Source organism: Leuciscus leuciscus (assembly GCF_965113295.1).
Source record: "Leuciscus leuciscus genome assembly, chromosome: 23".
Lineage (NCBI taxonomy): Eukaryota > Metazoa > Chordata > Actinopteri > Cypriniformes > Leuciscidae > Leuciscus > Leuciscus leuciscus.
The window spans coordinates 15,825,615-15,852,973 of NC_138747.1; the positions used below are offsets into that span (position 1 = coordinate 15,825,615).

At 36.4% G+C, this 27,359-nt stretch overlaps 1 protein-coding gene across 2 annotated transcripts; it reads left to right on the forward strand.

Annotated features, from left to right (window-relative positions):
- Positions 1 to 26,850, forward strand: sfmbt1 (Scm like with four mbt domains 1). Of its 2 annotated transcripts, none has more exons than XM_082155248.1 (21): positions 1 to 119; positions 3,866 to 3,924; positions 4,233 to 4,327; positions 7,542 to 7,785; positions 8,389 to 8,477; positions 9,864 to 10,116; positions 10,794 to 10,891; positions 13,446 to 13,547; positions 14,720 to 14,879; positions 15,735 to 15,817; positions 17,331 to 17,457; positions 17,736 to 17,849; positions 17,996 to 18,038; positions 18,121 to 18,191; positions 18,320 to 18,462; positions 20,042 to 20,151; positions 21,346 to 21,521; positions 22,327 to 22,505; positions 23,063 to 23,287; positions 24,647 to 24,775; positions 25,476 to 26,850. In XM_082155248.1, exons 2-21 carry the CDS (start codon positions 3,900 to 3,902, stop codon positions 25,614 to 25,616), a joined length of 2,607 nt encoding a protein of 868 aa, XP_082011374.1. In that variant the 5' UTR covers positions 1 to 119; positions 3,866 to 3,899; the 3' UTR covers positions 25,617 to 26,850. The 2 variants fall into 2 exon arrangements, with proteins under 2 accessions (XP_082011374.1, XP_082011375.1); XM_082155249.1 differs by having other exon boundaries at positions 37 to 119; positions 3,869 to 3,924.
- The last annotated feature ends 509 nt before the right edge of the window (positions 26,851 to 27,359 follow it).

The following is a 27,359-nucleotide window of genomic DNA, read 5'->3' on the forward strand; positions in this document are numbered from 1 at the left end:
GGCTCGCGCGAGAGGCTGCGCATGCGCAGTCACACTTTGTGCCATATTGGAATGAGGTCGTGAACGACTAGGCGGAAAAAGACACGGCATCTAAAACCGACTTGAAAAACTCCTCACTGGTAAGAAACGAAATGCATTCCCAAATATTTATGTATTTTACCCTTTGCCCTAATCAACCTTGGCTTTAACGAGCTATTTTGCGTTGCCTGCATCTTTTTTCCCGTCTCCAAAAAAAGGTGACTTGTGCTCGCTCGTATGAGTGCCTGCCTGGCTCTATTGCTTAAGCTATGACGTTTCAGTAACTTGACTTGGTTACAGGCGTTTTTAGCATGTGCACGAAATCAGCGGCACTCATATCAACATAAAAATCCTCGCGACTCAGTGCAGAGAAAATGTTTCATGTCTAATAATGTTGAATTGCACGATGTGTCTTTCGGAATGAAAGTTGCCCGATCGGCGTGAATGTATTAAATGCTATTATCCAGTTATATGTAGCTAGCCGAACACACTGCGCTTGTCCAGCGAACTATCATCATCCATTATTGGGCGATTTCTATGAATTACACTCACTAAATCGAATCAAATTATAGCTATCAGCTATCAGTTCTATTTATCGCTACCTTCTACATGGCGTTTATTTGGGCTTTGGTTGTACATAACGCTGATGCATTATTTTTATTGTAGATTTTTATTTTATTTTATGATGTTTTAGTAACATTCATGTGTAAATAATAAAGTTAAATGGAAGCTTCCTCAAGCACTTTTAGAAATTGATGACAGTTTCATTCTCTGGCCGTGTTACATAATAGAAGTTGTGTTGTAAGTCATCACTCTCATTCTGCCATAAAAAAAACAAGACAACACATTTTTTTGACCATTATACTATTATTTTTAAATAGAAAAAGTGTTAATGTATACAGTATAAAAATCTAAAATATTTTTCTAATGAATGTCCTCTCATTTTGCAAAACAATTTACATATAATTCGTCTGAACGTCCATGAACACTTTGAATAGTTTGAGGACCTGACTGTTGTTGGTGCACGTGACAGCGGTCACTGCGTCATTTCATCTTCTTCTTTTCGTCTTTATTATTGCTTTAAGTCGGTTATGTTTGCTTCCGTATTTCGCGTGTGTTTGTATGTATTTAATGGAGGGAAGTTGTCTTTAGCATGAAGTGATGGAGCGGCAGAGTTTGGCAGGAATGTGCTGATGGTTCATAGACACACCAGAAATAGATTTCCGCTGTCCTGGAGTCTCCTCATTCCCTCATGTGAAATGTTGTGACACCAACAGTTCAAACTACAGGGCTGAAAATCATGATCAGATATGATTGTAGAAGTTGTCATTTTTTTTGTTAAAAAATATAAAGAGTATAGCTGTAAATATGGATGTGTGTGTGTGTGTGTGTGTGTGTGTGTGTGTGTTTGTTTGTTTGTTTGTTTGAGGTAAACCCTACATTATGGGGACAAAATGTCCCCACAAAGATGGCAATATCCGAAATCCTTGTCCATTTGGAGACATTTTTTGGTCCCCATGAGGAAAACAGCTTATAAATCATACTAAGTGTTTTTTTGAAAATGTAAAAATGCAGAAAGTTTTCTGTGATGGATAGATTTAGAGGTAAGGTGATATCATTTACAGTTTTATAGAATATATAAAGTTTAAAAATCATTGTCTATGGAAAGTCTCCAAATAACATGCAAACAAAACAAGTTTGTGTGTGATTAACTCAAATGTTTTTTCATGTTTGTCATTTCATTTCAAATTTTTTTTCAAATGCAAAGAGGAAGGGATGGTTAGGGGATTGTAATCATTTTGAATAAGTCATTTTAATTTCCAAAAAAAAAAAAAAATCATACACAAAATTAGCAGGATTGGTTGTAACAGCAACACTCTTTGTATTTTACATTGTTTTACACTTTATGGACTTGTAAGAGGTATCTTTACTCAGACAAGTTAAGGGTGTTTTGTGCCTGCTCAAAATTCAGTGTAAAGATGCAATGCCATATAAAAGCTTAATTATGCCTCCTCTGACCCACCTCACCCTCTAGTTTCAAATCATACAGATGTAGCCTATTTGCTGCGTACAGTAAATGCATTAATGCCACCTCTGAGCTTTATAAAAACACTCAGTCTGTGTTAAGACACTTAAATGCCACTTCAGAAGTGCTTCTTTGCGGTGTGAGTTTGGCCTAAACTGCTTTGTTTTGTTACAGACAAATATGTGAATATCTTTTTTTTTTCTGTTTATATATGGACAGTTTCATGGCATCTGTCTGTATATAGTTCAGTGAGCTTTGATCTGTTTCTGGTATGATAACTTTAAATAAAAATATTGATCACAAAAAAATATGTGAATATTGTATCAAAGTTTGAGATAGCACAAAAACACAGAGTTACAGATGTTGAAACAAAGTGTTACACTCCCCAGTCTCACCTATATCATCTCAGTATCTTTCCCCTCCGATTCTGCCCTCACAAAATCACCATGGTGGTAACTGTAATTTCTACCAAAAAACCACACAATATCTGTAGTGCTCTCTTACTCTTACTTCTAATAAAACCTAATAAATGAAAATATGATGTACTTTAAATAGTTATTTTATTTAACTTTATTATATTTTGTTTTGTTTTGATGACCATACAGGCTTATACTAAGCTCTAACAGTTAAGGTTGTAATACTAATATTTATAAATAAGTTTTTATTTGAGCGGAAACTGTCGTTACCATGGTATTTTTTTTGTAAGGGTAATTCCTTTTCAATATGCTTTAAAGTTCAGTTGATCATCATACTGAGGGACAGCGACATGGCTTTTTAAACAGCCCTGGCTGCTCTTTTCAATCCCTATTGGAGACCAGCGTGACCCCCAGCACATTGTGTCCGTGGCCCGGGCTGTGCTCCAGGGCTCTGGGACGGTGCAGGAGTGAAGGGGGGTGGGCTGAAACAGTTGATCCCAGCAGAGCAGGAGGGTCGTGGCCCGCCAACGGCTGTCAGGGAGAATGTCTGACTCTCTTTAATAGAGACGTCAACCTTCACAAAGACAGCTTGACGGCTCCGGATGAATAGACAGTGTTAATGCAACTGTGTTAGCCGTTTTCTTTCTTTTTGCATTTTTCGAACTGCATGTTGAGTTTGAAACAACTTTCAAAGTTGTTTCTGGCTTTGTTTAGTTGAGTTTATAGCTGAATATCTGTATTCGGTCTCCCTTTCTCTCTATATTGTTTGTTGCGTGCATTGTTAGAGACTTTAATGTGCTTTTTAGGTGATGTTAAAGGGATAGTTCACCCAAAAATGGAAATGCTGTCATTATTTACTCACACTCACATTGTTCAAAACCTGAACACAGTAGATGATATTTTGAAGAGTTGATGAGTCCCATTGACTTCCATAGTATTTTTTCCCATTGGTTAACCATATTCTTCAAAATATCTTCTCTTGTTTTCAATTGAAGAAAGAAACTAATACAGGTTTGGAACAACATGAGGGTGAGTAAATGATGACAGAATAAACATTTGGGGTAAACTATCTCTTTAACAAATCTACCAAATATTTTTCATTTCGCAAAGCCATACTGGGCATAATGGTGCATTTTTGCTTCTCAAAGGTGATGCGCCAGAAGTGGCTTTTATCTTTGCAGCTACGCACTAAGGATTCCTCCTCCCACTTAGTTAAATGAACTAGGCTGTGTAAAATGTGGCTTGTGCAAGTCTCTTCATGTTTCTGTCTTGTCATGCGCACAGTTTCTCTCGCACAGGCAAATACTTATAGAAACGCTTTTATATTAATTTGTAATCCTAATATCATAATTTATCTCTCTTTGTTTCAATGTTTGTTTTTCTCTCATTTCCCCCCCTCATTTAGAAGCAGTTTGATTGTCCTCCCTGGGGCTTCAGACATGAGCCTTGAGGCGCTGGAGTCTGGTAAGCTATTTATGTTCTTTGTGCTCCGTTGCTAAATAAATTGGAGAAAAACAATACTATAGACTGGCTCTGAACCTGAAAAATACAATATTGAGAGTTGTATTGCGCATATTTAAATTGCTTTGGCTTAGTGTTTACCTCGACACAAAGTGAAATTTCTGCGAGTTCCTGCCTATTATTACTATATACTTTATATATAGCATTCACTTTCACGCTCTGTTGATATGGTTTGATTTGAGGTGATGAGGCTGTGGAAAGAGCTGAGCAGACTTTGCGGTGTATGAGCTATTGGTCGTTTAACGTTTCAGATGCGGACTCTGGTCAGGATGTGTCCGAGTTTAACTGGGATGACTACCTGGAGGAAACCGGGGCACTTTCTGTTCCTCATCATGCGTTCAAACACGTGAGTAAATGTGGCCAGCTTGTGTTTGTTCTACAAACCGTTCAGAATCTTACACTGAAAAAAATATTTTTGAACAAAGTTGAAAGCTTTTAATCAAATTTGAAAGTGATAAAATACTGCTTAAAAACATGTTTTTCCATTACGCTGATGCAGCCAGGTGGAGTAGACTGATACATTATAACATTTTATGCATTTACATTCAACTTGCATCGCATTCAAGGTAAACCTTTTATCAGCTAATGTCCTTGGTGTTACTGAATAATCTTTAAAGGTCCCATGTTGTCAAAACTGAAATTTCCTGGCTTTTTTCATGATAACAGAGGTCTAGGGGCTATGCAACTACCATATAAGTTTCAAAACAGTCAATCCACTGACAGATGCACACAGCCTGCATAAAGAAGCTGTGCCTTTTCTCAAGCCGTTGTGACTTCCGTATAAATGTGATGTCAGAACTACTCAGTCACCGCATTCAGTCACCAGCCCGAGCACTGCCCACCGTCAGGACATCATTGCACAGGCTTCCGAACAACATTAATATAAGAGAACAGTGGCTAATGTTTATTTATTCAGAAACGCCACAGCAATTTAGTTCGACCTTAACCGTCTGTTCTGCATATTTCACAAGTGACTGGTTCGTCAGTCAGGCACAGTTCAATGCCGGTTTTTCAAAGAAGCTACTCCTCAAAGAGGCTGCAGTCCCTACAGTTCATAGTTTTACAAGTTTATCTTGGGCGTCAATTGCAGCATATGTTCTCGCGTTCTGTGGGCATCTTTGCACATTTACCACAAGTAAGTTACACCTTTTACAGAAAAAAGTAACATTGTAAAAGAAATTATTGCACGTCAACTTACTGTATCAGTAGGAAAGCAATAGTTACATAGCTTAATGCATTCAGTGTCTGTCTGCTAACATTACATTATAAAGCAGTTAAGTGTTTCAAAATCAGTGTATAACTAGCTATTAACGTACATATTTAGTTTAGTTTGTTTACAGACAGTTTAAATTAGCGTCAACGTTAAATCTGCGTGCAGCATTGATGTAATGGTAATTATAATACTCTTACAATAACGCAGAAAGTAAGGAGGTGGTTGTTTGTCTCCTGTCGTCGCCCATTCGGGGTCTGAGTCCGGCTCGAACATATAAGGCCGGATAACATTTCCCTCAGCAATGTCCATCATTACAGGTGTTTTATTTACCTTACTTGTGGTGAGCATCACCAAGCCACAGCAGGCTACTGCATACATGACCCTAGTTACCTGTGGTTGGCCTGGCCGTGCGTCACTCAGAAAACAACAGGCCAATCAGAGGAGAGGCTCATGATTATTAATTAGAAAGGCCAAACTCGACCTGTTCTTAGCAGAGCTCCTGAGAAAGGAGCTGTAAAAAAATTATTGGGATGAGTTTTGGTACTTATACCGCAAATATATATTCTTAAGGACATCAAAACCTAAAATAAAACTTCAGAAAGGTGTACAATATGGGACCTTTAAATCAGCTTAATTAGCTTATTGAGACATTGCTTTTCGGTCACGTCCGATGGCAAAAACAGAAATATAAGCCGCACTGAAGCCAGCACACAAGAAAACTGTCATTCACCTTTTGAATTTTACTCAGCTTTATGACATTGGTCAAATGACTGAAGTCAACCCTCAGTTTAACTCTCTATACATTAGTGATGTATTCCTACTCTCATGGGAATTGTAAGACCAATAAGTGACCATTTACATCTTAAAGAATTTATTTTCTGGGTCAGGAATTAACCAGGGCATGGAGAAATAATACCACTGATAATACCACAGAAATTCCCCAGGTATTTATAGTCAGTCAAATGGCAAAAAAGTCTCTGTAGTCCATTCCTCTGATTGTATTTAAACCACACTGATATATTTCATCATATTCTATATGCTATAATACTTTGGTTTAATATGGATTTAGTGCCGTTGCAGAGGTCACTGAATGACCTATATCTGTCTGTTGCAGAGGCTAAAGTTGTTGAAAATATATTATAGACAGCCAGTTGTTCACATTAAAAATGTATTTCAGTTGAAATGGATGGCATCAATGCGTTTGTATGGATAAAATATGTGACAAAAAGCCACCATAAAGAAAAAAAAAATGCCCCTATTGTCCTTATAAATGCAAATATTAAAAGGTGAAGAGTCATTTTATGATCCTTAAAAAATAATTACCATGATAAAGACAAGTAAAATTAATGCATTGATAGGTTTGTCTGTGCATCCTGACCCACCCAAACAGTAGTAGAGGGTGGGACGATCTGTATGCCGGACAATTTGAGACAAGGAGATTGTTTGTTTCAAAACAGTCATTCTTTTTGTGTTGTTACTATTAACTTAAAGTAAAAACTATTAAAAAAAAGTAAATTATTCAAGTAAAGCTGAAATTAAATTAAATATAAATATTAGATAAAAATGTTTTAACTGAAATAAACAAGTACTAATATTTAAAAAAAAAGTATATAAATAAATTAAAGCTAAATAGAAACATTAAAAAAATGAATAAATATGACAAAAGAACCAAAAATTACTAAAACAAACTTTTTTAAAAGATAAAACTGAAAATATAAAAGTAAAAGTTATGTCAAACTACTAATAAATAATATAATATAATAGTTTATAAATAATACTAAAATAACACTACTAAAATTACTAAAACTAAAAATGTAATAAAAATAAATAAAACTTAAATGGAAATATTATAAACTTATAAAACTTACAAAAGAACATAACACTATAACTTAAATGAGAACTGAAAATATAAGTTAAAGCTAATTCAAACTACTAATAAATAATATAATAGTTTACAAATAATACTAACATAACACTGTTCTAATAATACTAAAACTAAAAATCAAATAAAGTTAAATAGAAACTTAAAACAAACCAATAAAAGAAATTCAAAAGAAAATGAAGAAAAATTAAATTGAAAACTGAAAATATAAAAGTAAAAGCCAATTCAAACTACTAATAAATAATACAATAGTTTATAAATACAGTAATACTAAAATAACACTGTACTAATATTACTAAAACTTAAATAATTTTTTTTATTAAAGCTAAATAGAAACATTAAAAATACTAATTGAAATGACAAAGGAGCATAAAATTACTTAAACTTAAACTAAAATGAAAATGAAAACTGAAAATATAAAAGCTAGTGATACTAGTGATTATAGGCTAGTGATTTCGTTTGCAGGTGGACCAGGGCCTGGAGACAGGTCTGACTCCTGGTATGAAGCTTGAGGTGTGTGTCCGTACTGAATCAGAAACAACGTACTGGGTGGCCACGATAATCACCACCTGCGGACAGCTGCTGTTGCTACGATATGAGGGTTACCAGGATGACCGGCGTGCCGACTTTTGGTGCGACATCATGACCGCCGACCTGCACCCCATCGGATGGAGCAAGCAACAGGGTCGACCGATGAGACCTCCTGAGGGTGAGAATGGCGATTTCACTATGCTTTCTAATTTATGCTGATTAGACCTTAATTGAATGTTGTGGCTTTATAGGTGAAGATGATTTGAATTCAGGCTCTGCAGAGGTTATGCTCTTGGGTCTGAATAGCTGTGTGTGCATCATCCACATTTGCATATTTCTTTATGTACTTCAAATGCGGTGTTGCTTGCAGCATAGTGCTAATTCCTGTAGGTGGTTGCTCACTGTCGATTTGTGGGCATATTCAGGAAATGGGGGAAGGGTGTTTATGTTTGGGCTTTTATTTAGCTTGCAGCTTGCTGATGGGCACAGCCTTTACTCCTCTGAAATTATTAAAGGACCCATTTTAATACTTAAAGCTTCTTTTATTAATAAAATCCTGGAATAGAGTGCAGTATGTACAGGAGTGGGGGAGTCCAGATGGTTACTGGCATTTTGCTTCTGGCTGTCTGTGCTTTATTGACAGCTGCACTTATGGCCCAAAATAACATGTCAATGGTGAAGTCATCATAAGTGCAAAATGGCATAAATCTGTCAGCAGGATAGTCTGTTAGAAGATCTGCTACTGTATGTCTCTGAAATGCAGCCCTGAATTTGTGCTCAGGTGTCCGGGAGAAGCACGAGGACTGGGAAGCGTTGCTGGAGAAAGCTCTGGCTGAATCCTGCAGTGTACCTGCTAGTCTGCTGGAAGGGGTAAGAGATATGCCTTAAATGTAAGAAAAATGTATAGAAGGTTGGTCATTATTGCAAAAATAAACTGATAGGGTGATAAATTCAAATGAATGCCATTTTTACTACAGTCAGTATCTCAGTGTTTTAAGTTGCAGTGGTATGAATAAAGTGTTCACAAAAGTATTTGAATGTTTAATGCTGCCGTTGACCAATCAGAATCAAGTATCAAATAACTTTTATTCAGCAAGGACACAATAAATTGATGTAAAGTACTAAAAACATTTTTTATTTCAAATAAATGCTGTTCTTTTGAACTTTCTATTCATCAAAATACTGAAAATATTGTATCACAGTTTCCACAAACATTTTAAGCAGCACAACTGTTTTCAAAACCAAAATCAGCATATTAGAATGATTTCTGAAGGATCATGTGACACTGAAGACTGGAGTAATGGCTGATGAAAATTCTGCTTTACCATCACAGGAATAAATAAAAAATTTAAAATATATTAAAATAGAAAACAGTTATTTTAAATTCTAATAATGTTTCACAATATTACGGTTTTCTTTATCAAACTTATAACTTGCCGACCCCAAACTTGTGAACGGTTGTGTACGTTGCTTGTTTTTCAATGTTTATTTACATAACTCATTTAAAAACAACAGAAGTTTACCCAAAGTGCTGTACAATTCTTAACACAAAATATTTAGATGAAGAAATGAGACTATTAAAATCATGAGAATAAATAATTATTGCAATTAATTGCAAAAAAAAAGGTAGAAAAGGCATGTTTTTTTTATTTGAAATTTAATCTATCCTCAAACAGTATTAAAAACTAAGGAGTAAAAAAAAAAAAGGTTAGCGTCAGTTCTGGCAGGTCACGTTAGTCAAGCTCGCATCAGCTGACACTCAGCTGATCCACGTCTACTTATTGGAATACAACACCTATCACTGTATACATATATAAGCTCCTTCAGTATTATCAGCAGCTATCGCGTTTCTCAGGAGCGAATTACCCTCCTCCATCCCCAGATCCTCCTCTCGTCCAGTCAGTATGGCATTCTGATTCCCCTTGAATCAGAATAAATTCTTGAATTATGTTGTACTTTAAAATCTTGAATTAATGATATCTGCAATACATTCATGGTTCTGTTTTGTTTACCCTAAGGGGGGTTATTGCTGCTCTCCCTGCTCTTATCCATGCTAGGCTGCATGGATGCACAGGGAGTTCTTGCCCAGAACAGAACCATACTGCCAATCCTAACCGTATGCAATTGCCAATCGTATTTGACGATAGTGGTCCTGACAGAATTGTCTTTTACACTGTTTTAACTGATGGTTGTTACATATTACTTTATCTGTATATCTGTGCTTTTTTTCTTCTTCTTGTGCGTGTGTGTTTGTAGGCCCAGCGTGGCTGTAATCCTATAGATCTGTTAAGTCAAGGTCTAAACGTTGAGCTTGTGGACCGTCAAGATGCTGTGGTGGTCTGGTCTGCAGTGATTGAGGAGAATGTAGGGGGGCGCTTACGGCTTCGATATGCCGGCACAGACGGGCTCCCTGATGCCCAATCCATCACATGGGTCTTCTACCTGGACCCCCTTCTTCATCTACCTGGCTGGGCACAGGAGCACAGCTGCACTCTCAGACCACCTGCAGGTGAGGGTTTCATCATTTCTAAATATCTTTGTTATAAATATTGGAAATGCCCATCAAATTAAAAGACCTTTGTAATTTAACTTAATAAAGTCTAAACCTTTGTAGTTGCATTCTGTATACTATACAGTTTAAAATAGGATGCTTTACACAGTGTATGATTTTGTTACTAGCATGGCCTTTTTTTTTTAAGGTTTATGTGCTCGGCACTATACTACATAGTATAGCTTTTGAAAGCTAGCTTCTGAAAAATGTAAGTGGTCAGTGCAGCTAAAACCATGGAAACAGAAGCAGAAGCTGATTATAAATGTAGATCTTGTGGTGTTATTGCTGCATGTTCTGTAGCTAGATGATTCCTAACAGAATAGGTGAATGAACAGACCAACAGGACTCACAGTTGAATCTTCCTGACCTATTAATATGCAAATCAATTAGATTGCTCCATGCTGAGGTTGAGATCATGCACAAAAAAGTAGGTACCTCGAATTGTCCTCGTAAGCACTTCTAGAGTACTTTTACCCTGGGAGACCCACATATTACAGTTTAGCCAATCAATGGTGGAGATTGGTGGATGGGGGAAGGGTACAGGGGCTTAGATCAGAGTCCACTAGCTTTTAAAAGATAAACTTATGATGAGGTCAGCAGAGAGCTAATGTGTGTTTGTGTTTGTTTATTTGTAGCTCTGCTCTCCCTGCGCACTGAAGCTGAATGGGAGGAGGTGAAGAAGACAGTCTTCTCTCAGGCTCACGACTCCAGCATCAGCGAGGAGTTTTACAGGGTCAGTAAATACTGATTAACTACCACATGTTTGCTAAAACTTGACTCTGACCCTAAGTTTGCTTGTGTGAACCCTCTCGGTGGGATCCATAAACTGGAGAGTTAATGGAGATCCACTGTGACCTTTGTGCCCTTGAGCTAAGCACTTAACAGCAGCTTGCACCAGGTTGATTGTCCTAGTGTCCCCCTACTCGGACACAAAAATCTGTCTGCACGGGACATTGTGCACGGACATCAATGGACTGTGCTGATGACGGAAATTACATCACACGAAGCGGAGCGCGAGTGATTTGAGCTTTCAAAAACCATTAATGTAGTTGCTGTGACTTAACGGTGTCTGACTAGTTGACACTTGGTGTGATGACATCATCGTTTCACAAAATGTACGGATTGGCCGTACACACGAAAACGCAAGGGCGGCGTTTTCAGATTTATCCACCTTGGGACCCGGTTTCAAAAAATAGCGGTTTCAGTCTCCGAAAACGCCGGATCCGTATGGACGAAACGCCAATACGATAAAAAATGTATATGTATACAGCAAAACGCGTCTCCGTGTGGACGGGCCCTAAAGGTCCACTAGGTAGTGCGCATGCACCGAACTCGTTCGTCCACGCTCGCATTCAAAATAGTTACACGTTTAAGTATGCACTAGACAAAACCCGGAAAAGGAAGTATACCCATGCACCTTGCGTTTTTCCATTCCACTGCCTTTTGTCTTTGAACACAAAAACACATTCTGTGTGAACGACACTTTAAAGGGATAGTTTATTTACTCACCCTCAAGTTGTTCCAAACCTGTATGAACTTCTTTCTTCTGCTGAACACAAAGGAAGATATTTTGAAAGATATGGGAAATCAAACAGTTGATGGTCCCCATTGACTTCATAGTATGGAGAAAAAAAAGGGCAACGGGGACCACCGGTGTTGTCACACGTCATTTAACTGGTGGGAAAATTTCCTCACCGTCACATCCCTAATAAGCATGCAATACTAATGGCACAACATTTGCTTCAACAGAACACATTGCTTGCAATACCGACCTTTCCTTTCAAATGATTTATAAATAATATCAGCCCTTTTTTGACTCATTATTTGATCACAGTCCTGTTCTATAATGTTCATTTTACACAAAATTAGATTACAATGCAGAAGAAGACGGTAACTGGATGCTACTTGCTGAATAAAGCGTGCAACATAATTAAGTCATGTGACAACAATGTACTACTACAGCTTGGAATGTTTGTTGTTGTATGCCCTCACGGAACAAAAATATATGGGAACATACTGCAAATTATAATGCGATATATTACATATACATTTCCATACAGGGGAAACTAGTGCTTATATTTTTCAATATACTGCAATATATGCATTGACCATGCATGGCTATATATTAATACATATAAAATATGTATAAATGAAGACAAAAATAGCATTGCATGTAATATTCACACAGTTATATCCTTTATTGTGTACATATATTGCACATACATGTTCCCATATAAATGTGAATGTAAGTGAATGTAGTAAATATACACACTTTCACGGAATGAGTTTGCTTGCCCAGCATGCTTTGCTTCTTTTTTAAGTGTTATTTAATGTGTTTTGCTCAATATTAATATAGAGGGGAGATCTGTTTGTGTTTAATGTTATATTATTTTGTAATTTAAAAGGTTTTCTGGTATGTCTGAGTTTTTGGGGTTACCATTGTGCTGAAGAGTAGAGCCTGTGGTTCGGTTTACGATATTAAAAGTAATGGCTTTTCCCTCTTCAGCAAAGTGATAGTCTCTTGGCCAAATACTTTAGTACATGCAGGTGTGCTTTTGCTAACTAACTTGAAAATATTAAACATTTATAAAGTAAATAATTAAAATATATAAGAAATATATTACATTCCTCTATATATGTGTGTTTATGCTGCATAAGTAAATATATCTGCAATATATTACACATGCAGTACCATATCTGATCACATATACATCTATATATTATGAAGTGTATTACTGAATATGAAATTACATACATTATGATATATTAGTAAATATATTGTCTCATATTTTTCCATATATGAAAAGCGCCAATTCCTTATGCATTTTTCAATATATTGTAATATATTAACATATATATATTTCTGTATAACAATATATTATTCTGTATATTTTCAAATATACTGTTAAACCATATAATATATTGATCATTCATATATAGGGAAATATAGGGAAACTTTTCATTCTGTTTCACATACTATTTTTAAGAAACTAAATAGTTTAAAGTTCCTCCAAGTTTTCTGTCATTTCAAAATGACTTAAAAAAAAAGTATCCTTAAAGAAATATACCCCCCCCCCCCCCCCCCCCCAGTTTAATTTAATTTGCTTTTATATATTTCTGTATTATTTGTATTGCAATCTGTATTACAAACAGCCAACATATCAAGGTATGAAATTAATTCAGAAACAGCTAGAAAATACTTTTTCCACTTTATTGTTTCTACTTTATTTTTTCTTTCTAATTTATTCAGTCATATTGATGGAGTATATGCTTGTTTCTGTATTCAGGACAGATCAGCCATCACTCCGCACTGCTTTACTGATGGAATGAAGCTGGAAGCTGTGGACCCAGCAACTCCTTTCACCATCAGCCCTGCCACTGTGGCCAAGGTATCGTAATGGACTCTAAAGTACCTCCCCTATCCTCTCATTTCCTCCAAAATGTGGTCGACACACTAAACTGCTGTAGTTTGGGACTTTTACCCTAATACTTTGCTGAGAAGAATTGCTAATAAATAAAGATCTGTAACGGACAAATTCAGTGTTGATTTGATTAAGTTATATAACATAGCTGATAATTAGCTATTAGCTGCTAATTAGCTGGTGAAGTGGATTTACTTAATAAAAGTTAACGAAAGTTATCATGTGGATTGTTATGTTTAAAGCAGATGTCTTAACATCGGTCAGTAGACCAGTAAGATTTTAAAACGAGCTGTTCATTCATAAATACGTAAGATCGCTGTGAAAATACAAACCGGAAGACAAAAGACGACAAGTGCAGCGCTGAAAAGGGGCGGGGCTACAAAAGGTCAATAGGGTGCAGTAGGTTTGGTAATTGAGAATGAATAGGGGAAGTCAAGTGAGATGAGGCAATGCCTCCATCGTGCTATGATTGGATATGATCGGTTTTGATTGGTTCATGCGATAAATCCTGCCTCTTGTTTTCATGCGTGTTCGCAAACCGGCTGGAATGAAGAAAATGATGGTGTTATTGGGAAGACAAATTAAAAAGTAAACAACTCACCCACTTAGATATCACTGCTTTATGACCCTTCAAAATCAAACTTGAAATGGCATGAAAAATGATGACTGTTTTTTTTTAGTGAGCAATCAGCTTGGGGTACATTTTTGTGATCAGTGTTTAGTGAGCTTGATGACTGATGAAAATAAGTTGACTATTAAAAAGAACAGCTGAACATCAGTTCACTACTAAAATATTATATTTTAAATTGTTACTGCCTTTAGTTATTATTTCGGAATAAATGTAAAAATGTGTAAAAACACTCATTTGATTAAATTTACACTTGGTTTTAATAAATAGAACATTCATTACATAGTGTAAAAATGAATGTACATTTGATATTGATTTGTGTGTGTGTGGATTATATATATATATATAAAACGGTGTATACATGCACACGCATATTATTTTCTGTGTGATTTTTACATTGAAGGGCAGGTGTTTTCCATAAAAACATATGTAGACCCGTGCCCTTATTCTTAGCTTCATTCATGTACATCTGCTGTATTGATTTACCTGTTTGTTTATGTGTGTGAGACAGGTATTCAATGATCAGTTCTTTCTGGTGCGGATGGACGATATGAGAGATGAGGCACAGAAAGAGGGAGGCGGACGCTCTTTCCTTTGTCACAGGGACAGTCCGGGAATCTTCCCCACGCAGTGGAGTCTAAAGAACGGAGTCAAGCTCAGCCCTCCTCCAGGTCTGGAGATACAATCGTCATATACAGTATATAGTAAAGAAAGTGAAATGACACAAATGACTGATAAAATATTAATAAAAAGGACCTAATGGGAAGGTGGCACATCCTTTCCTTTCAGAACAGCTTCATTTCTTGGAACGCAGTCCTTCAAGTCCTAAACTGTCTGTAGGGAACATTGCATAATTGTTTTCAAGCAGGATAACTTAGATAATATCTGGCGATTGGATATGCCACCAAGCATTTCGCTCATCCTGCTGTCCATGAAACATTGGTTTCCTGTGAATACGAACACACGAGTCCTTTTACTGTCGTGAAAAACAGCCTCATTCCTTGGCAGTTATACTGCCCAGCAGAGCAGTCAATAGACCTAATGGCTGGTGTGGGATGGTTGGCCATGTCTTCATGTCTTTAACAGCTGGAAACACACTTGAGGCTTTTGAACTTTTCCAAACATAATCCTATCTGGATAAGAAATCAATAAATGCGATTCACCATTTTGTTTTGATGCAGAAGTTTTTTTTCTTAACACCCAGTTGCATAAATATATCTATGGTTTTGGTCTTGGAGACACTATTTGACCTCTTGCTTTAAGCGCTGCCATATCAAAGCGTTCATTGCTAGATCTCTTTTACGGCTCACATACTACTAATTGCCAATCAACATATAGATTAGTTCATCCTTTGAATTGCCATTGGGGTTCTCTTTTTGATTTACTTCAAAGTTAAAGTCTTGTTTCTTCTAGCGTTTCAGTTATTTTGTAATTTATATGTATATTAGGGATTAGGGAGACAGTCATGCAGTTAACAGTTTCTCAGGTGCACTTGTTGACCTTTGTGTGCGTGTGTGTGTTTGTAGGGTTCCAAGGTCAGGACTTTGACTGGGCGGACTATCTAAAGCAGTGTGAGGCTGAGGCAGCCCCACAGCAATGCTTTTCTCCAGTGAGTTTCTCCTTCTGCATATTTAAAGATGGGTAAATGGCATGATGGTCATTTTGTCCAGATCTATTCATTATTTATTTTTTTAAATACATAAATGCAGTTTATACATACAATGTAATCAATACCTCTCTTTTATGCATTTATCCTCTTCTTGTTTTATATTTTGAATGAACACTCATTTTGATATATATATATATTTTTAAATAACTTTATTAATTAGTTGGACATAATCAGTCAATTAAACAAGTGTTTAATATATCTGATAAAATATCGGATTTTGATTGACAGTAATTTGTAAGAAGCAATATTTATGTATCATTTATATTTGTTTATACAATGTTATAGCATTGTTTATCATTTTGATATATTATATATATATATATATATATATATATATATTTTTTTTTTTTTAACCAAAAATCTAACCTTTTATTGAAGTGAAAGAATTGAAAGTGGGGGGGAAATCAATTTATGAAATAAATGTTTTTCTCCAAAATACATTGGGAACAATTATTTGCCCCCTTTTATTAAATACTTTTTGCAACTTTTTTTCCAAGATAACAGCTCTGAGTCTTCTCCTATAATGCCTGATGAGTTTGGAGAACACAAGAGATCAGAGACCATTCCTCCATACAGAATCTCTCCAGATCCTTCAGATTTCCAGATCCATGTTGGCGCTTCTTCTCTTCAGTTCAGCCCACTCATGGGGACTGGGATGGCCATTGCAAATGTTTTTGATGTTTGTTTTTGGATCACTGTCCTGTTGGAAGATCCTAACATGGCCCATTATAAGCAGAGGTTGTCAGGTTTTGATTTTTTATCTGTTGGTATTTGACCGAATCCATGATGCCATGTATCTGAACAAGATGTCCAGGACTTCTGGCAGAAAATTAGGCCCACAGCATTAAAGATACAGCAGAGTATAGCTTTTATAGTTTTTTTGGCAGCAAACACTTAAGATGGGTTTGGTTCATACAGGGATAAAAAAGTACCCCACATGTAAAATGAAATACTCTGCTGTATCTTTAATGGGCCTAATTTTCTGCCAGAGGTCCTGGACATCTTGTTCAGATACATGGCATCATGGATTCGATCAAATACCAATAGATAAAAAAATTAAAACCTGACAACTTCTGCTAGAAATCTTATATGGGCCATGTTTGGATCATCAGGCATTATAGGAGAAGACTCAGAGCTGTTATCTTGGAAAAAGGAGGTTGCAAAAAGTAGTTAATAAAAGGGGGCAAATAATTGTTCCCAACGTGTTTTGGAGAAAAACATTTATTTCATAATTTTTTTCTGGGTTCTTTGATGAATAGTTAATTCAGAATAACAGCATTTATTTGAAAATAGAAATCTTTTATAACATTATAAATGTCTTTTTTAAAATAAGTATTAATTTCTTACAAATTATTTGAATTTTTTGCAAAACTTTGTCAAATCTCAACTACTGATGACATTTTGTTGGTCATGTGACTTTCTGACATTGAATTACTTTTCAATTTCCTTGTAGGACCCATCTGATCAGTGCATTAAAGAATCCATGATGCTGGAGGCCATCAATCCGCTCTGCCCTGAAAACATTCACGTAGCAACTGTTACCAAGGTCAAAGGTCAACACATGTGGATTCGTTTGGAAGGTGTGATGTCAACATTCTTCTCTCTGTAGCATGGTAGCTCTGAATGACCAAAACTAATTTTGCAGTGCCCTTGAACTGGCTTCAGAGGATACTAACCAAGCTAAATCTCTGATTAAAAATAGCAAGACCAGTAACAGACTAATTTAAGACTAGGCTTAACCCTTTATAGACATCATAGAAGGTCAGTAGGCATGAGGATTAGTCAGTAGGCATGTGTCCTGGTACTGAAGGAGGTTAGCTTGTCTGTCTCATATCTTTTCCTCCCACTCTTTGCTCAGGTCTGAAGCAAGCCGTCCCAGAGATCATAGTTCACACAGACTCCATGGATATTTTCCCAGTGAGCTGGTGTGAAACAAATGGCTATCCTCTTCTGCACCCTTGCAAGCCCAAAGGTCAGTGTTACAGCACGAACTCTCGATTTCAGAGAACGTTCATGATGCCAAAGTGCTGTGCACACAAATTACCCCATAAATTGATATTTATTTTTGACATTGGCTTGGTAAGACATTTAAATTCATGTTTTATGTGATATTTGCAGTGGATAGACAGAAAAAGGTTGCGGTTGTTCAGCCAGAGAAACAGTAAGTAAGACCCAAAAGTGTTAAAATTGAGTTCAAGTAGTTTTGATTATGGATAAACACTCATTTATCTCTTTCATCACAGCCGGGTACCATCCAAAGACTCCTCACCTGATACTACCAAACAACTTATTAACAGCAATCAGGCTGAGATGGGTGAGTGCTAGATACACATCTGAACAATCTTACAAATGCATGGTCTTCCTTGTCAGACGTTTACACGGTCATAAAAGCTCAATGCTCTACAACACTGTACTATTTTAATCTTGTTTGTGTGCCACCAGGAGGCCAAGCGAATGGGAAGTACTGCTGCCCTAAGATCTATTTTAACCATCGCTGCTTCTCAGGGCCCTACCTCAACAAGGGCCGTATTGCAGAGCTGCCCCAGTGTGTGGGACCTGGGAACTGTGTCCTGGTACTGAAGGAGGTTAGCCACAACAGACTGCTTGTTTGCAATAGTATTTAAATGTGTTTGTCTTTTTTGGCAACAACATGGGAGGTATCCAATTGAGTAAATGTTATTAAAGTCCCCCTGTGGTTAAAATCAAGTTTTTAATGTTGTCTATGCCTATGTAGTGTTTTTAATATTCTTAAAGACAAACCATGTGTAAATTCATAAGTCGGCACCATTGCTAACTATGCTAAGTATTTTCTCCTTAAAACTTTTTGAAATCGCCTCTGTCCTCTACGCCACAAATATGTTATAACCAATTCAGTCAACGTGAGGCGGGCTTTAGCATATTATTAACTATGGTGCGAAGCAGGGGGGGCTCGAGAAGCCAGGTTATCTCGGTATATTTTTCTGTTGATATGAAAAATCAGGTACATTTTGCAATATAGTGGGTGAAGTATGTATATGATGTTTATTACAATGTTATGATGAACAATATGCCTTTCTCCACTGACATTCTGAGTTGTTCAAAGCATTTCTAAGGGTGCTGATTTTTAGAAGGCAACTGTCTCACTCTGAGATGACGAACGTACAGGAACAGGGCTTGTGTAACATTAGCAACACGTTATTAGCTGTTTTATAACGTAGTCAAGCCATACATTAAACGCATTACCATTCTGATACATAGACTTGTAGACGAACCTGTATAATTCGCTCTTCCACTTCTTATGAATCAGTTTCTGGTTCAAACATATATTGCTGAATTAAGCCAGTATTTCCACTTTCCTTTGTGCAACGTTTATACAGTAAAGTTGACCGAGGGGATCAGGTATTCTGACGTTGTATGAGTGAGTGGAGGCGGGGCTCATTTGCATATTCATGATTCACATATACTAAATGAAGCAAGGGTGTAGAGTTACATTCAAGCTATTTTAATGTATGAAAAATGATTTTCACAGGACAAAATGTTTAAATGTCATTTTGTTGACCAAAAATAAGGGATACAATTATTGACTACAGGGGGACTTTAATAGTATTTTAAGTCTTAACTTCCTATCCTGCGAAAACTCGTATGGAAAACTAGATGAATGTGCACAAGAGGCTGTCTGTAATGGTGATTTTTACAGATAAGGTGTTTTTTAGGCATGACACAATGCTAAGTGTCTGAAACCCCCTTAACTGTGGTAAAATAACAGTAATGCACATTCTCGAGTGGCTTATTGGTTTTATAAAATGGAAGTATGATACATTTTTAATAATTTAAATTGATTTAATTAATAATAATCATAATAATAGTAATAATAATAATTACAAAAATTTACCGATTGATAGCCCTAGTTTATTTGCATGATAAATCTGTTATTAAAGATGTTAAATCTGTAATATAAATATAATAGAAAATTCTGATAAAAATTCTCCTGCTATGAATTTATTTCATTAGTCGAACTGTAGGTCATAGCAACTTATAGCGCATTAATAGACAAAATATCTCCATTGTCATAGTTTTGAACACTACTCAGTATTTGGAGTCAGAACTATTCCATTTTGTTAAGACTTACGAATACCTTTGCTGTGTTTTTTTTAATACTGACCTCTTGACCTGTGTCCTGTGCAGGTCCTGACACTGCTGATAAATTCGGCTTATAAGCCCAGCCGAGTGCTGAGAGAGCTGCAGCTAGACCAGGAGGGCCGCTGGCAGGGTCACGGAGAGACACTTAAAGCCAAGTGAGTATATTCTGCTCGACCTCGCGCAGCTTTCAAAGTATACTCAACCGCGGATAAACGTGGATGCACGCATTCAACTTATGCACAGTACAATTGCTTTTTTATACTCTACCAGACCTCTGAGGTCAGCACTGAGTCATGTCATTTACAGTATATTTGCTTGGAAGGATAGAAGAAGAAAAGTAGCGGATCCAGAGATGGGCTGAATCCGAAATCGCCCCTATACCCTCAAATAGGGCATTATTTGAGGGACATCTATTTGTAGTGGTGTCCGAAAGAATGGTGGGCGTTATTGAGAGCACTCATTCTATCCTACATTGCACTGCAATATCAAGTGTACAGCTGATGTACGATCAAGTGTACGGCTGTCCGAATTCCTTCACTTATTTTCATTCACTTATTCAAGTCAACAGTATTAGTGGACTAACGTATGAAATGGGGGACGATTTCGGACACAGCCACGGTCTTATTATTGGGAGATACGAGGGTCAGAGACTCTACCATTGGAAAAAGCGTAACATCTAACTTGGATCACGTGTGCCTTAATAACCAATTACAGCCTTGACGTCAATGAATTTCTTTCAGAGTTGTGCGACAGTCAATCACTGTTGATACCATAGAAAAGAATGAGAAGTGTTGTAAACTGAATCATACCTGTCTCGCAATTGTCTGTGACTTCTCTTATAAAACAGCATTTTGTCTGGTGTAAACTCTAAAATAAATAGATAATTCCAAAACTAATGTTTAGGAGCAAAGATGTCGAAGATTAATCGATGGGCTGTCGATTCATTAAATGATAAGCTATTTCCTCACAAAAGTGGTTTATTCAGCGTAGTGAAGCCTCTTCTCCATTGACATCCATTCAAAAAACGAAACAAAAAAAGGCCTCTTGTCTCCTTCCCTTTTTCCGGCTAAGGTTGTAGGCTCCTGATCACGAAAATTATGTCACACGGTCAGTGCGCAAAGCGTCGCAGAACGCGGACGGCCAAAGTATACTTTTGGGCTTTAATGTTTTTTTTCTGAAAAAATTAAGGGAGAAAAACTTTTACTTAGGTATCTGATCAAAGAAGTTGTTGGAACAAATTATGAAAGTTATGCTCATGATTTTTTTTTTATCAATGCATATAATAATTTACGATTCAATGATTGACAAATAGTTTGCTCTCGGTTTCCTGACAAGTCTGTGCTTCACAGGTACAAAGGGAAGAGCTACAGAGCGACGGTAGAGATTGTTCGCACAGCGGACCAGGTGGCCGATTTCTGTCGGAAAACCTGCATTAAGCTGGAGTGTTGTCCCAACCTGTTCGGCCCACGAATGGTCCTGGAGCGCTGCTCGGAAAACTGCTCTGTCCTCACCAAAACCAAATACAGTGAGCATCACTTCAGCTATTTTCTCTAAGTTTATATCAGTATTTGATTATGGTATTGGCTCGCTGGATGGTACAGTACATTTATTACTCCAGATAAAATTATTGCAGATATTCAAATTTTGCAATGACCAATGACCAAAAAAAAAAAAAAAAAAAAGGAGACAAATTACATTTTGTACTTTTTTGTAAGTCCTATTATTTTCAATGATTCTCTTTAGATTTTTTTTGTCCTTTGTTTTGCTGTATTACAGTAAAATGATTATTGTAATACAAAATGTATTTATTTATTTTTAAATCAGATAAATTAAAGCATATATTATCATATTATCTCATATAAACACTAACATTTAAATAATATATTATTTTTGTTCACATTACAGCAATGAGAGTCATTGTGTTTTTGTTTTGTTTGTGTTGTTTTGTTTTTTTGCTTAATTTGCATGAGAAAAAAACTTAAATGTCCTAAAAATAAGTTTTTATATAAAATATTTCTTTCTTTTGATTTTGGGTTGAAATATGACCTGATGTTTTTTTTTGTTTTTTTTTACAAGTTTTGTGGAATTCAACCATATAAATCATTTAAAGGTATAGCGGAGGATGTTTTACTTCCTGGTGGGTAGTCTAAACTATTGGTCCTCCTAATTGTCAATCATTCTGGTGAATCAATCAAACTTTTCAAAAAGTGGAGAGGGCGGGTCTTATCTAAAATTTGGAAAGATCCTCCGCTATACCTTTAAATTAAATGATAGAATAAATTACTTGCTGTTTAACTTGCTTTGTGAAGCTAACAATACCTGTTTTATAGCATATTACTATGGGAAGAAGAAGAGCAGGCGTGTGGGCCGACCTCCCGGCGGACACTCCAACTTAGAGGGAGGTGTGAAGAGACGAGGCAGGAGGAGGAAGAGGAGGAAGCAGCTCTTCGTCCACAAAAAGAGGCGTTCTTCTGCTTCAGTCGACAACACTCCGGCAGGTTCCCCTCAGGTAACAAGAGATACACGGTTACAGAAGTCTGAAACCACTGGTGAAAATACTTCTATTTTGCATTTTGTTTATTTAATACAAATGTTTCCATTTCTAAACATCATCACCATAGAAATGAGTGAATTTTAGAATTGTTTACATGCTCAACATCAGAGCTTTGATTAGTGACCTATAAATAGTACAGAATCGTATCCATTTCTTTTTCATTTTACGTCATAATGCTTTAGAATCTTTAACCCAGATTTTCAATCTAGTCTCAGATTTTTGGACCACACTGAATACAAAATAAAATCTGTTCAGATTAACTGCTCAACAAGAACCATCTTCCTCCATCTGTTTTAATGTGGTCATTAGAATGTGAAATGCACAATCTGTTGAAACATTTGCTCAGAGTAAATGTCATTTCCATTAAGATTCAACACACAAGCAGAATTCAGATGTTCTACCACCACAGCATCAAAGTGGTCATCTCGGTTGTTAATATTAAATATATGTAGGCTAGCATCAAACAGTATGTCTACAATGTGTACTAACAAGTACCATGTCTGGCCTCACAGGGCAGTGGTGATGAGGAAGATCTGGATGAAGATGACTCTCTAAGTGAAGATACAGGCTCTGAGCTGCAAGACGAGCTGATGGATGACTCTGAATACTCAGAGAAGAAGTCGCAGCCCGCCACTCCCTCCCCCTCCCCTCCAGAAACCCCCCGTCCCACACGCAAGCGGCGCAAAGCTCGCTCGCCTTCCTGCTCGGATGATGAGAACAGACCTCCTTCACCCAAGGTAACACTGCGGCAGTCTATAAATATTGGATGATGATGTAATCATTTATATCAGTATTTCAGTGAGCAGTGATTCTCAACCAGGGTTCCGGGGCCCACTTGGGGGCCTCAGCACACTTCCAAGGGAGTTGAAGGATGGCTTAAATTATTTAAAGTCGAACTACATATGCTTTAAAATGAAGACAACTAAAATCAATATTAAAGGCTGATATCATATTTTTTACGGTAATTTGTTCTCTCAACAACTGTCATTTTTATTTGTGGACCAGGACTGCCACTGTACTGGAAAACACAGATATATGAGGGAATTTTGGGGTTTCCGGACCTGTAAAAGTTATGGAAAATCAATAAAAAAATGTAAAGTCTAGAAAAGTTTTATAATGAATATAATTTATTTCTAGTAATGTCAAGCTCTAAAATATTTTATTAGAAATAAATTATGAGCAAAGAAAATTAAAACTCTAGTCACAATATACAAATATTTTTCGCACACCTGGCATCCCCCTTGTAACGGTTCTCATTCGCGCTTGAAAATGTTTACACTATAAAATCTGGCGAAATACAATACTCTCTCTCTTTTTTTTTTCTTTTTTTTTTTTTTACAATTATCTTATGTAGCTTAGCCATTTTTAATAGGATGGACAGTTGAAGGAACCCAACCTCGTTATATATAATAAATATATTTCCTTCTTCTTAGCCTACTAAAGTGTTTGTATTTTGCGATCTGGTCTCCCGATTATCAGCCAGTTTAACAATATTCCATTAGTTATTCCACTGGACGTGGAATCTCTTGTTTCTTTTTCTAAATCTTCACTCACATCAGCGCAGAGCGGTAGGCTTAGGCTATATCATGCGTCTTTGTGTGGAAATATAAACAATTTTTTTTTTTTATATATATTTAACTTTATTATATTATTTAAGTTACTATTATTTATTGATATTTATTTCAATGCTTTACAGGCTTTAGTGTGTTGTTTCATTGACGGAAGTGCTCAAATAAACAGGCATGTTTGTTACGAAATAGATGTTTGAGCCTTGTTTATTATTATTTTATTATTTTCCTCCGAAGCTTCGAATATTCGGTGATGATTACTACCGAAGCTTCGAAGCTCAAAAAATGGTATTAGGACCAGCCCTAATGTCATGTGCGGAACTTTGTAGGTTTGAATAGTTGGAAATATCATGTGGCCCTTCAAATATCATCTTTGACAATGAAGAGCTTCAGAGTCAGAAAGGTTAAGAAATGCATATAATAAAATCAATATTTTTAGGAAAATTACTGTGTAAGTGTGGTATTATGTACTGTATTTGTTTTGTTTAGTATATGACAACTGACTGATTTGCTGTGTCTCTTCTGAAGAGTCCACGTACAGAAGCTCCTCAGAAGCTGTGTCTGGACAGCAGTCCACTGGAATGGAGTGTCACAGATGTTGTGCGATTCATCAGGACCACTGATTGTGCTCCGCTGGCACGCATCTTTATGGATCAAGTAATTAAACACACATTAACATCCAATCACAAGTGGTCAGATAAGATAAATCGCTGTTTATACCTAGTAGTAATCTCCTGTGACCACCTATGTGCAGCAGAAAATAGTAAATGTTAGGACTTTGAACTTTTATTTCCTCTTAAAGCTGCTGCATTTCATGCCAAAAATGAAACCTCTTGTCTTAGAGTAATGGTTGATTGACAGGAGAGAAGACTGCCTTTCATTGTTGTCCGGGAAGCACCCGGATTAGTGTCGGCTCTTTGTGCGAAGCCCCGAAACATGACAGACAAAAGTCATTTTAAATATCGTGGCCATTAATTAATCATTTGCTTCATTTTAGATCAATTGTGGCCATGACGTTGTATGTCTAAATTTGTCTCCTCATTTTAATTCAGTGAAATAGTGGCCATGATTTACCTAAAATGAGAGAACAAATGAGTGCAATAGTGAATTCTTCCTTTGTGGCCAGGATATTTAATTTTTTTTCACATGTCATCTTGCGGATGACACGTTGGTTTGTAGGTTTGAATTATTGGATCGCAAAACGCTTTGGGCCACATCTTAAACCTAAAAAGATATTTATACTAGGTGTAAATACATTGCATAGATTAAACTACATCTTTTGCTTCACATGCTTATGAGTCTTCATTTAGGATTCTACATCTGTATATTATTCAACTCTTTTTCATTTACCTTCCAGGAAATTGACGGTCAGGCGCTGCTTCTGTTGAACCTTCCCACTGTACAGGAGTGTATGGACCTGAAGCTCGGCCCTGCCATCAAGCTGTGCCATCACATCGAGCGGGTCAAGCTGGCATTTTACCAACAGTTTGCCAGCTGAGGGTGACGAGTAGGGCATTTGACATTTTAGGTGACTTTCCTAATATGTGCGATCTTCCTTTTGCTCTATGGATCATAGAACCTTTAAAATCACTTAGCGCTTTAGACGCCTCCTGTACCATTAGTTCTTCAGCAGGCGCAGTTGAGATTAACTTCTGGAGGGGCGTTTTTCAACAGGGTCAATCTGGTACTTTTACAGCTGGGCTCTCCATCTCAAAATAAGCCTGGACTAGTGTTTAGTTTGATCTTTTTCTCTTTTTTTTAAAGATCTGGGTTGGAGGAACTGTGTCTGCAACAGTAAGCAAAGCTCTTTACTTGTTTTAAAAAAAAAACGTTATTAACTGTAGAGCGGATGACAATGCAATTACCTTAAGCACAAAAAATAAATAAATTGCCCATGTACTGTAAGTGGTATGCAAACTTGTACATACGGGAGTGTTAATGTAAATACTGTAAATAACCAGATGTTAATTTTAGTGGGACTGCTTTAATGTTCCCATTTCGGTTTGGTTTTCTATAACAGCTTGGGAATTACACTAACACAACAAAAGATGAGGCGTGATATATGCCTGATGCTGCCATTTTGGTTTCTGTAAATACTAATAAGAATTTGCTCATCCTAATGATGCATTATTAAATAAAAGTGCAAAGTAATAAAAAGTAATGAGGTGTTGGTTAAGACATAAGCACACAAATACTTCAGGTTATGTCACTGACTGTGATAGGGAAAATATGAATTGTGGCAAATCCAGGGTCTATCAACAACACCAAATTGAAAAGAGTCTTGTATTCTTACAAACCTGTCTGCTTGTAAAAGTAATTTTTTTAATATCAAGTAGAATGCAGCATCTGTGTTTAAATGCAAATACTGCATTCAATAATTTCAGGGGCCTCTATGTTGTAATGGTCTAAATAACTGGTTTGGTCTTGCATTGCAAAGCTATACCCCTACACAACCAGATAGAATCATTTGATTTATTATCTGTGGATTGTATTTGAATTGGTAATGAGATATGCAACAGTCTCCCTTTCCTTTATTTAACAGTCCATTTCCCTTCTTTGAGTATTTGTGCTGGAATGAGAAAGATGAATTTGGAACCTCGTCTTGCCACATTCCGTTTTGTTCATTTCCTGTTTTTCACCCGTTTAATTAAAGGTTGTTGAATTAATATTGCTTTACTTTCGATTATATGTTGGTGGAAAATGTTATTTAAAATAAAATAAAATGAACAGAATCTTGCCTTTGGTTTCTTTTTCAGGGGGCAAATTTAAAGAAAGTGGATGGGGTCTTAAAAAAACTAAATGTAAGATTAGAATATGCCTTTATAGACCATTAACATTTATGTCGCATTATAATTATATGGTCTCTCTTGTGTATACTACTGTTTAAACGTTTGGGGTCGGTAAGATTTGTATTACGTTTTTTTGAAAGAAGTCTCCTATGCTCACTAAGGTGGCATTTATTTGATTAAAAATACAGTAAAAACAGTAATATTATGAAATAGTATTACAATTTAAAGTAACTGTTTTCTATTTTAATATATTTTAAAATGTAATTTATTCCTGTGATGCAAAGTTGAATTTTTCAGCATCATTACTCCAGTCTTCAGTGTCGCATGATATTTCAGAAATCATTCTGATAGGCTGATCTGCTGCTCAATTAAAAATTTGAAAACAGTTGTGCTGCATAATATTTTTTGTGTAAACTGATAAAAAAAAATTTAAAAAAGAATTCTTTGATTAA

Bases quoted from the DNA above. Each gene is read 5' to 3' on its own strand.
- sfmbt1 (XM_082155248.1), top strand. From the start codon at position 3,900: ATGAGCCTTGAGGCGCTGGAGTCTG. The intron at 13,548-14,719 runs GTATCGTAATGG...TGTGTGAGACAG, and splicing joins GCCCTGCCACTGTGGCCAAG to GTATTCAATGATCAGTTCTT. The intron at 20,152-21,345 runs GTGAGTATATTC...TGTGCTTCACAG, and splicing joins GGAGAGACACTTAAAGCCAA to GTACAAAGGGAAGAGCTACA.